Source organism: Anneissia japonica, unplaced genomic scaffold (genome assembly GCF_011630105.1).
Source record: "Anneissia japonica isolate Jap-2015-1 unplaced genomic scaffold, ASM1163010v1 scaffold287981_len1045443_cov154, whole genome shotgun sequence".
NCBI lineage: Eukaryota > Metazoa > Echinodermata > Crinoidea > Comatulida > Comatulidae > Anneissia > Anneissia japonica.
Genome location: NW_022695194.1, coordinates 932322 through 944997, shown reverse-complemented (window position 1 = coordinate 944997; position 12676 = coordinate 932322). Strand labels below are relative to the sequence as shown.

At 33.7% G+C, this 12676-nt stretch overlaps 2 protein-coding genes across 2 annotated transcripts in view; one reads left to right on the top strand and one right to left on the bottom strand.

Annotated features, from left to right (window-relative positions):
- The first annotated feature begins 209 nt into the window (after window positions 1–209).
- Window positions 210–5406, top strand: LOC117101405 (pyruvate dehydrogenase E1 component subunit beta, mitochondrial-like). The gene is made up of 5 exons (XM_033241382.1): window positions 210–360; window positions 1373–1550; window positions 2215–2417; window positions 3518–3659; window positions 4536–5406. Exons 1-5 carry the CDS (start codon window positions 280–282, stop codon window positions 4694–4696), a joined length of 765 nt encoding a protein of 254 aa, XP_033097273.1. The 5' UTR covers window positions 210–279; the 3' UTR covers window positions 4697–5406.
- Window positions 5407–9292: 3886 nt separating this feature from the next.
- LOC117101416 (PX domain-containing protein kinase-like protein) overlaps window positions 9293–12676 on the bottom strand; it is a 30159-nt gene continuing 26775 nt past the window's right edge. The window contains exon 14 of the mRNA XM_033241395.1: window positions 9293–11917. Coding sequence (XP_033097286.1) covers window positions 11754–11917 — 164 coding nt within the window. The 3' untranslated portion in view covers window positions 9293–11753. The remainder of the gene's footprint in view (window positions 11918–12676) is intronic.

Here is a 12676-nt window from a genome sequence, read left to right as displayed (position 1 = left end):
GAGCTAAATGTTATGTTCATTATAGTTGATACCTGTCTCTTATACACATCTAGATGTGTATAAGAGACAGCACTTTTGGCTGTAGAACAAGAATATGACTTGACTTTTGGTAATACTGTAAAATATGTGGTCACTTAATGTCTCTGCCATTGTTAGTTAGACTCCATTAAAATACCAGTCCACAAGACCCATGAGCATTTTGTCTGATGGATACCGGTGCTACACAAAAACATATTGTTAATATTTTTATAGGCTGGTCTACGTCCAATTTGCGAATTCATGACGTTTAATTTCGCTATGCAAGCCATCGATCAGGTGATCAACTCTGCAGCCAAGACATACTATATGTCAGCAGGGGCGGTAAGTACATGGGAGGGGGGTATTTTAACAAAATATTCAAATTATGATTTCTTTTAAGATATTTTGTTATTTATTTGATCTTAATTTATTTGAATTAAGATCAGAATACATATTGATTGTGTCTGTATAGGTCAGTTATGATCTACACTGAGCAAAATCACCACTGCCAACATCATTAACACAGGAGTTGGAAGAAACCATATCCGGAAGATCAGTTTAAATGGGCTTTCTAAGCACATTCTGCTGTGGATGGTGATGTACATTGGCACTGACATATGGGAGATAATTGATAATAGTATTAAAAATTGGCAAAAAACATGCAAATACAGTAACATGAATTTGCTGGAGATGGGTTAATTTCCGGGAGATTCTTGCTTGCTCGGGGGGTGTGGGGGGCCTTCTCGATTTCCAGGAGATTGCCGTGACTTCCAGAAGACTTGGGACCCCTTGGGTCTCATTAAAACACTAACTATCATCATCGCCACCAACACCATCATGAACACTACATTTACCAACACATAAAATCACTAACTTCTTTTATTTTGCTGTAATTTTTTTTTTTTTTTTAAATCACATTAATATGTTATTGTTTTACTAAGGATTATTAAAAAGTTGCTAATATCAGGGCAGATCCAGAGATGTCCGAAAGGGGGCAGGGACAATGTCCAAAAGGGGGGAGGGAGATTGATAGACACCACCTTGGGTCTCAAGGACATGTCCCAGGTAACTCAAGGACATGTCCCAGGTATCTAAATGCCTGGAAATATCCTCTGAGGATGCTCGCCCTCCCTCTAAATCATCCCCTGGATCTGTTGCTAAATTATAATTTCAATGTTTATACAGTTGGTGAAATCTAACAATGGTGCTTTTTTATTTATTTATTTATTTTTTTTTTTTTTGTGAATATAACTTGTTATAGGGCAAATCTAATTGCATAGCATAGTGTATGTACTCATCAGTATGAATTCATATAATATTTAAAAAAAAAACAAAATCATTTGATTAATTTCAGGTAAATGTACCAATAGTATTTAGGGGTCCAAACGGAGCAGCAGCCGGAGTTGCTGCCCAGCATTCGCAGTGTTTTGCCAGCTGGTATGGGCATGTACCAGGCCTGAAGGTTGTAAGCCCTTGGTCATCAGAAGATGCCAAAGGCCTACTCAAGGCAGCAGTCAGAGACGATAATCCAGGTATACATCAAAACAATTGACATAAAACATAATGATATACAAATAGTACAGCTTTGTATTAAAATGTGTTTGTTAATTTTTACTACCATTAATGATAGAAAAATATCTAACCATCACTCACTGACTAAATTATACAGTAATTGCAAATGATAATTAAAAAAAAATTAAATTGCAGCAAGCCCCACAATAATTTTTAAATGTGGTAATTATTGATTACTATTTATTTATTTATTTTTTTATTTCATTTCAACCCCAACAGCGAAAATGACAATAACAGGGAGCGTACAGTAATACAATATAAAATCGATAAAAATCACAATCACAGTACAAAAATAATATTCAGATTAGATCAGTTTATAATATTTACAATAATGTACAAGGAACATTATAAGAAAATTCTATAAAATACAATTTCAGAGCTAAATGTTATGTTCATTATAGTTGATACATGCCACTATTTTTCTTGATTATTTTTTGGAACTAGCGGAAATAGATTGAAGCTTTCGATAAATTAGTTTCTCCCAGACCACTACCTACAGGCTCCTTTCTTCAGATCAAAGGATCCTGCAATTAATTTGGACCGGGGCCCGTTCTCACCTCACTACGCCTTGCTCCAGACCACCTCGCAATATCTAGTAACCTAAATTTAAATTCTTTATATTAGTTGTTGTGTTGGAGAACGAAATCATGTATGGTCAGCAATTTGATATGTCCGATGAGGCAATGTCAAAGGATTTTGTGCTTCCAATTGGTCAAGCAAAGATAGAGAAAGAAGGCAGCCATATCACTCTGGTAGGACATAGTTTAGCCGTTGGCAAGTGCATGGAAGCAGCTAAAGCCTTGGAGAGTGAAGGCATCTCCTGCGAGGTAAAAAAAAAAATATGCTCAACATTTTTTATTCCATAATTCAATTCGTAAGAAATATTAAATTTATCATTATACTGTAATTACAAAGTATATTGTAATTTAGATGTCAAATTAAATCAAATCATCAAATCATTCTTTATTGCAACTCATTAAGAGGGTTGAATTTCACAAAAGTAATAGGGAAAAGTTAAAAATCCCAGCAATCAACATTGAAAACAAACAACAAGAAAGACCAACATCACAAAAACAACAAAGAGATACGAGAAGATAAAAGGTAAAAATGGCAACCGAGTACATTATAATTAAAAAATGATTATTACTATTATTATCATTGTTTCTACCACCATCACTATTATTAAAATTATTATCGTTGAATTAAGAATATTAGAATAATTTTAATAACGAATTTTGAAAATGACCTTAGCATTTGCCTGTGCAGGGAGTTCTTACCAGCCCTGGAACAAACCAAAATTTAAGATAAACTTTTTTGACCTTTCGGTTTTGACTTAAACTGCAGAATGTAACTGCAGAATATCAAAACCTCTATGTGTTTCACATCTTTTTATCATCCCATCTATAAAATAGGGTGTATTCTATAATCAGTGTATTGGTAAACCTACCCACTACCTGCTATTCACAATTTCAATTTGTGTCTACTGCCCCCTGGGGGAAAGTAGACATTATGTTATGATCTGGCACTTGACATGTACATCCATTATGGAGGAATGATTGGATGAGAAATGAAAAGCAAGTTTAGAAAAATATGACATGCTCGATAAAACTTGTCCTGTTTACTAAAACGTAACAACAAAAAGCAGTAGACATAAGCTTCTGCTGGGAGAGCCTATTTTTTTTATTTTTTTTTTTATTTCAAGTGGCCAGCACTAGACTTTGGCCTTTGACCTTTTAATATTTGAAAAGCCCATCTGTGCCCATACCCCTATTATATTTATGTATGCATTATTATTTATTTTTAATATTTATTGTATCCATGATTATAGAATAATTAAATTGGTTTTCAGTGTGTTACCATACTATTGTTTACCATATCAAAGTCGCTATTCCATATAAATTTTAATTTAATGAATTTTGTTCTTTAGGTTGTAAACCTCCGTTCAATTCGACCACTCGATTTCAACACCATCAGGGAATCTGTGATGAAAACGAATCATTTGGTCACAGTGGAAGGAGGTTGGCCTTCCTTTGGAGTTGGCGCAGAGGTCATAGCAAGAATAATGGAAAGTAAGTTACGAAATATCAATATATGTATTCAGTCAGGCATTCCAATTTCAATAGCAGCAATGCTTAGACCCTTATGCACCTTACATTATTATCCCCGGTCATTTGGTCCAAACATGGAACACATATTCATTTGTCTTTGGGGGTGTATTATATTATTCAGTGCATTAGCATTTACGAATCCCAGACTGTAAAATAAGGTCTGCGCAGGGAATATCTATTCTCCGTACAAAAATACGGCCTAGAAATTCGTCTGCACATTCCGGAAAATAAGGGCCGTTTTCTGTACAGACTGTCAAAAATTAAACTTTGACCTAATCTTAATATATAACCTAGTGACTTTCTACGCGTATTTAAGCTAGTTTTTGAGGTATCATTCGCGTACAGTATGGTACGATTTGGAAGTGGTAATGCAGGGAAGGCACCTACTACAGCTGTATGTCTTCCAGGGTTCAGCTGGTAAGAACCATGTCTTCTGAGACATGTCCCCATTGTGTTTTTGGGAACAGTAGAGGGTTAACCTGATGCTTGGTTCATTTCAACTTGTGTTGTAAAATGATGTGAACATAAAGCTATACTAAGATATAAGCACCTATTTCTGGCAGTTAGGTAGTCACTGACCATGCCCATCCAATACAACACAATGTCGCTGACCTATTTAAGCTTATTATGTTCAGTAACTTGTGGATAGAGTAGACACACAGAATGTGGTAATATGCCTTACTCAATAACACAAATAAGTGGCCAGTCTAAAATCCGAACCAACAACCCTTAAAGTCGAAGCATGGTGCCTAACCACTGTACCACAAGCACACGCATAATGTATTGTATAAACAATTTAGCTGTGTTAAATTAAATATTGCTTTTATCTCTCGTCAGGTGATGCCTTCGATCATTTGGATGCCCCGATTGTCAGAGTCAGTGGTGCTGATATTCCTATGCCGTACGCTCAATCCTTAGAAAATGCTGCATTACCTCAAATTATTAACGTAGTTAATTCTGTTAAACGTACATTAAACCTACAAGTTAACAACAGTTAAGATTAAAATTATTTTATCATAAATCGAATGTAATAGAAGATATTTTACAATATTGTTAGAGTGGACTGTGTTAAACCCCCCGCTATTAAATTATTTTTTTTGTGACAGATTTGTTTTAAATTAAATTAAGTTATATTTACGCCACCTTTTGTTTTACTAGATCCCAACAAAAAAACAAAAAAAAATTATAACAGTAATAGTAGCATTCTATCTATTGTCTTTATATACTTATATGGTATGCCATATTCTAACTATTACAATATATATTTTGGTACCATTCCATTGAACATTTGCCACCCTGACTCAGTAATAGTTTTTCCGTAATTTTTTATCAGTACAGCGAGACCAGTGAGCAAATGTATTCACTTCCAATAAAAATGTTGATCAAAAATAGCAAAGCTCACTTGTACCGTTGGAATTACAGCTGGGAATCTACGATATAATAACTTGTATACTATTTCAATGAAATGAAAAACAATTCTTAATTTAGAATTTTAATGTACTGTAATTTGAATTTAGTGACAATGTTCAAAACATAAGTACATAACTGATTTTATATTGCAATGTAGACTTTAAAACTACGTAATGAAAGCACTGTTTAACTTTTACTATCAACCATTGCTGTGTGAAATTACATAATTATATCAGTATTGTATTGTTTAAAGACAAAAAATAAAAGAGTGCCATATTTGAGAGCATTCTTGTATTTAGAGTGTACTTCCTTCATTTAAGTTCTTTATTTGTAAAAAGTAGTTGAATCACAAACGTATATTGGTATATCATCCATTGTGCAATGGATTTTAGAAACATCAAGTTTCCGGCAAGTTGTAGGAATCTCCCGGAAATCATGATGGCTTCACGCAATCAAGCATCTCCCCGAAAATCACCTAACCCGTAATATTAATAATATGCAAATTTTTGCTACTTCATTATCAATTGTCTGATGCAGGAATATGTGGGGCAGCATGCAAGGTGTTGGATTCTGAGATCGGTGGTTTGCGGTCATTGCATTGCTTGTGCCATAGGGCAAGACACTTTACTTGCGTTTGCCTGTCTCCACCCAGGAGTATAAATGGGCACCTGGTAGGATGGTATAACACTGAACGTATGTGGTTGTGCGTGCGAAGCAGCATGACTAGGGATACTCCCCAGGAAGCAGAGAAAGTTGCACAAAAATGTATTGGTTTGCCAACAAAATATCCAGTGACCAGGGAAATACTGATGCCAGCGACTTTGTATATTCTCTAAAATGTAAAAGGCGGCATATTAATTTGGATTCTGAAGTCACCATGCGATGGAAAATAAGTTAAATGCGTAAAAAAGGTCATTAAACTAGATCTCCCGTAAGTGACTTTTCCAAAATTGTGACCTGGATGTTGAAAAATCAAGTGCTGCCTGTGACCCAAGTTTAATTACTGTACAGGAAACTACTTGGGCCCCAGTCTGCATCTGTTAACACACAAAATTTATTAACGGATAAAAATAACAACAACAGCTTTAATTGATTGGATTTACTTGGTGTAAACGGACGGATGGAAGTCAAAAGAAGAGTTATTTCCAATCTGGTCCTTCTGGTAGAGATTGGGCAGTACACAGGGAGAAATCCCTTAAGGCCAACTCAGACAGCGTCGTACGACGCAGCCCAACGCAATTTGTTGTCGCGTCGGGCCTGTGTGAGTTAAACGCAGACGCGATGGTGTGCGTCGGTGGCAGTCGCGTAGTAGAATATTAAACATGTTTAATATTTGTCACGACAGCTTAAGACTGTCCCCGACGATAAATCGGGTCGGGCTGCTTCGGCCGACGCTGTCTGAGTTGGCCTTTACTCTTTTGCAAAGAGCGTACTGAAAGATCGGTGCATTGACACTTGCATTTTAGTACACAGGGAGATAATTCCCTACTCTTTTCCAAAGAGCATACTGAAAGATCGGTGCATTATTGAAACTTGCACTTCAGCTGAAACTGTGGACCAAGAGATCTCCATGGTTTTGCGCAAACACAGAAGCTACTATCCGACTGAGCCAGTGGCGTATCTTGGGGTGCGCACGCCCCTCTAAAAATTACTCGCGCCCCCATAGTCACCCCTAAAAATCGCTGTCAAGCAGTTAAAACTCGCCTAAAATCCCCTTATTTCTGCGAATTAGAGCCCCTCAACTGATCTTTGAGCCCCCCACTTCACCTTTGCGCAGTCCCCATCAGCATCCCCATTTCAAGACTTCTAGATACACCACTGGACTGAGCTAAGCTGCTCATTAAAAACAAGTACAGTACACTAAATAAATTGTTGCACTCAAAAACATACCAGGTGATAAAAAATTGCATTAAAAAAATGACAACTGAATGTTTAAAAATCAGATTTAGATTTAATAGCTACAATTATAATCATTTATATAATTTATACAATGCTATACAAAACGCAAAGATACAATTTATATAGGCCACTGGAGTACTGTGTAGTGAAAATCAGTGATTTATACATATTTCAAACATAATTCTTTTTAAGTACATTATCTGGGCTAATTTTAAAAACAAAATGAAAATCACCTAATTTAACAAAAAAAATTGTATTCGATCATGATTTCAAGTCTAAAATCTCGCCAACTTGCACATCACTGATGTACAGTTAAAATACTGATAATACAGTATTCTTTTATAAAGAAAATTTTTTTAAAAATCGTGAATTATCATTATGATAAAAATAAGGCACAAAATAAGGAATACCACTAGTGTTTATCATATAAATGCACATGCAAACAAAATATATTTATATAACAATTCTTAAAATCATCATTATGGTTTTTTTTATACATCTAGTAAATATTTATAGAGCTAAATGTTTTAAATATGATGAAATATTGATGATGATGATTAAGATTATTTTGCCAGACAATGATGATGATAAATCTAAGTCAAAAGAAATACCTTTTCTATTAATAATTTCAAAAATATTATTTGACAATCACTTTGGCATGCTGTGATTTATTTACATTACAATAGCTACATGAAATACTACACTGCACCTAACCTAATAGTATAAAGCAATGTATTCTTTTGTATAGCATTAACATACATTCTTCATGCAGAAAGAAAATAAAAATTATGTATATTAAACAGTACCCCCTGACTCCCGAAAATACAGAGTGATGCATCATTTTTAATGTTTGGCAATCATAAATATCATATTGGACATGAGCAAGCTGAGCTAGACATAAAATGAACTGCCTATCTTTAGCACTTTATATATATATATACTCTAAACTGAGCAATGCTTCATAACACTGGAAGTGTTCACACCTGTACTTATGCCTGAATAAACATCCGTGCAAAATTGACACTGGGTTTCACACAAAAATCATCAATTATCCTTGAACAGAGAGTAGAATATGCAGTGACCACACAGTAAACAGACATGGGGTAAAAAGATAATACAATTTACTATACCTCATAAATATAAATTAGTAATAACAACATTCCATTGGTAAATTTCATCCAGTATAGGATGCGATAGTTTCTACTGCTTCCCTGCACATGCCAAAATTACACATGGGGGGGGGGGGGAAATTACTTCCTAAAATTGAAGACTGTACCCCTGCCTAAGTGAACTGTATGCAAATAGTGCTGTTTTACACTCACGGATGGAAATGGCTAAAGTAGAAGGACGGATTTCTGTTCAATATTTATAATACAATGCAACATGGTAATAATAATGCAACATGGTTTTATTTCTGATGGTTGGGACTACCTCCCAATCATCCAACAACAAAGGAAGTAGAAGAATTATGATAAATTGCCTCAAGATTTAAATTAATACTTTACACTTCCACACATCCACATAAAACTAGGCAAAGCAGCCACTACAACTGGACAATTTTCAGTTACCGCTGTAGGCAGCAAAATATGGAATGGAATACCAGTACACATTTGTGAAATTAAACACAGAAACACCTTCAAAAACCAAATTCGAAGAATTTTTACTACAATAAAAGGTTGTTACTTCGATTTCCATTTCGATTTTTCTCTATGGCATGTTTTTACCTTATTATTACCATTATTTTTATTATTACTATTATAGAAGTGTTTAAATTTTGTTGTTTGGATAATAATAATGAAAGAGAGAATTCACTACTTTAACTCAAACCATGTTGTGTTTGTATAATATCCACCAGTATTCAGTGGTATATATTGAGAAACTGAAGTTGAGGTTTTGAAAAAGCACACACAGATTAAAGCTGGTATTTTTCTTATCTCATACATAAAGATTAATAATAAAAACAATCTTTTTTCAGGGGTAAATAAATTCTGGATAAAAGTTTTCTCATGGACAAAAGTCACACCTTGCCTTATTTAAAGTGTAAAAACAGACAGGCTTTGCACATAAGGTACAGGTGCAGAAATTCTATTGGGTAGTTGTTAAGCATTGTGTTAACTGTATGACATCATTCTTGCTTGTACCATTGGGGAATAACTTGCATGTGGCAACCACGCAATTCAAAAGAATACTTGATCCTCGCCTTTTTGAGAATATTCGAAGCAAAAAAAAAAACCTACACTCAAGTAGTTAAAAATTAACTCAAATCACCTTAATTTGTGCGCCCCCCCCCCACCACCCCCCCTGCTCCAAGACTCCCAGATTTACCACTCCTCAAAATAATAATAGTTTACCATATGCACTAAATTTCATCAAGTATGATAATCGCTCTGGCTCTGCAACTCCTAAGTTCAACATTAATATTCTTGTGGACAATTTTTAGTTTTATTATGTAAAATAATCTAGTTTCAATTTTCAATGTGTATTCCAAGTTATTAAGTACAATATTTTTCTCAAGATGAACTTATAGTTATGATGTGCTACATTATTTGTTGTAAAGATGTGCTACAACGTTGTAGAGAATACAGCATTCTACGTTTCTCAACAATGGTACTTCAATGTTGCGAATATTACCAAGGAGTAGTAAGATTGCAAACTCAACAAATTTGCTTTTAAGGTCTGGCTTATAAAGCAATTAGTATAGTAGTTTTCCATGCACTATTCAGTTTTAGGCCTCGGGAAAAATTTGTATGCACACAAGGGCTCCTGCAAGAACTAATATCCATAGTTGTTTTACGATTATTTTACACGCTACATTATGAATTACAATATTGTAAGTGGGTATATGCTACAGTACATACTACATTATGTGTTTTACTTTCTACATTACTGAACATGCAACATGTTATCTGTTGCTGTAGCGATTACAGTGTAGATGCTATATATACTATGAATGTGTGTTACAGTATTTTACTTGCTACTTTATCAAATATGCTACATGTGTTACAATGTTGTAGGTACTACATGCTACAAACTACACCAATAAATGTATGGAAAACATTGATATTAGATGCTACGTCAATGTAAGGAGCGTGGCAGTGTGCTGCAGGTATCATGCTACATATTGCAATATTCAGGAAGCTAAGTTGAATGCACATTGGCAGCATATAATCAAAGTTTGTATCATATCATATATAAATTTCTGCTTGTCAATTCATACAATGAATCAAAAGCTCAATATAATATACATTTTTTTAATTACAACAAGGAACGTGTTGAATATTTCAGCATGTACGTCATCAGCTAAAGGCTTTTAAATTTGAGGTTCTTCAAAATAAATCACAAATGTAATTGTTGCATGAAAAATAATGCACTGTTCTCACCTATTTACACAAGGTAATAACAATATTTAGTTTGAAGGTTTGCATGGCGAAGTAATAATATTATTAGTTATAATATATTAATGCTTGCGGTACACCATGTAGATAGTTCTGAAAAGAACTGCTGTTGGTTGAGAATTGTTTCGATTGAGATGCTTTAATCATCTTCCGTAGAATAACATCTGCAAAAAATTCCAAAAAGAGAAATACACAATGTTTGGGTAGTGAATCACTACCTATATTGTGTACTGCAAGCATTAATATATAATATTTAGTTCCCAGCAAGGAATGATGGGTATTTTAAAAGAAATGCCATAAAAAAATGATGATGATGACGATAATGATGATGTCACTATTGATAATTATGGTGATGATAATGGCTATAATGGTTAATCTGATGATGACACTTCTTTCTTGATTTCTATTGAATGAAATTCAATTCTAGATTTCTAAAAAAAGTTTTGTTTATAGAGTGTGCAAGTTGTGTCTAGGTATGGACAGATTCTCGAGAATCGCGACCTTTTTTTTGCTAGTCGCAGACCAGATCTGGAATAATTTACCAAATGTGAACCAGAATTTGACTTGACTTCAGCAACACATAGAAATCTGATCCTTGTTTTTGCTGCATAACCAAAATAACTTTCTACTTCAACATTTACAAGTGGCTTCGGCAATTTACGTATCAAACTTTATTTTTTTGGATCGAGGAGGGCAGACATTTTTAATTTAGCAAAACGGTTTTGCAAATAGGATCTACTGTATGTAGAAAAAAACAATTGTACTGAACAATAACACCAGAGGCCAAACTTAGCCACTCGCTCAAGATCCTACCGTGTAGTCATAAAGAATGCAATATTGCAATGTAGAATAGATTGGTAAATGCTTTATATACTAAATTGTGAGAAGAAATAAAGACTTTTTCTTGAAAGATTTCATAGAAATAATAAATAGAAATTCATAATTTTTGTTATTTTTTAGTGGAGGCAGGTTTGCGAAACAAGGCATAAAAAATTAAGTTCATACATGTTTCTCACATACTCAACAACGGATGGCATAATCTTGTTTTTGTCTTTGATTTTCTTTTGAATTATTGAAATATCTTTGTAATTAATGATGACAGTAATTTTTTCTCTACTTTGCGATTCACATATACAGTTCCAAGACCCCTCCAATTAAAGACCAGTCTGTCTGACTCTGGATGAACACCACTCTTTTATCTTTATAGTGATTATTTTTGCACCTAAATTGGAGGAAGATATGTATTATATTTAATCTGAAGTTAACTTTCCTCAAATTGTAAACCTTTGGAGTCTGATCAATTACATAAAATAAAATAAAAAAGTTGAAACATTCACAAAACAAGTTCAATCTAAACTCTTGGTGCGCTACCATCTCGAGTCTCCGTCTTTTTCAGCGCTCCGGCTTTAAACGTTTGAATAGAATCCAATAGTGCACCCCTCTTTTGAGTTGATCCGTTTGTTTGAGGGGAAGGGGCATGTGCAAGGGCAGGTGGTGGTGGTGGTGGTACCGATCCTGTATGAAAAATAAAGAGTAATAACAAATTATTCTAATTATAATAATATATTAGTAATAATTAATAGTCTTTATACAAAGACTTGTATCTATAAAATGACTCAAAACAAATATTTTGTTAAATGTGCAAGCAAGTAAAAAAAAAACAGAAATAAAAATTAAAACTGAAAATAGGAACAAGTAATGTTAATACTTAATAAAACAAAAACAGAAGAATAAATATATCATAGCTTTGAAAACAACAATACATAATGAAAGTTCATAATAATAAAAATAATGATGATCATAAGTTATAGAATAATTGTTTAAATGGTGATAATTGGTTTCCAATAAAATCAGAAATTGATATGAAATTCACTCAGAGTTCAACTGGCATTGATAAAATCTATAATTTAAAAAAAATACTCAGATTTGTATGACCTATGCTTTCAAAAGCATGGTTAGAAACAATGTACCAGCAAAATTATTAGAGTATCACTAAAGTATGATTTTTATGAATGGTACTGGTATTCCAAGTTTTTCTTTATTTTAATGATCTAAACGTTGGATTTTTTTTTGCATACAAAATCAAAAATGTAAAAGCATGGTATGAATATTAAACAAAAAAACCAAAATGCTCCAAAGCTACAAAATTAATATGCATTAATAGGATTATAGTACATGCACTAGAAATAATATATATAATCATGCTATATGTTTTATTAATAAACTATCTATAATCTATTAACTGTTGACAGGCCTGTAGCGTGGGGAGGGGGG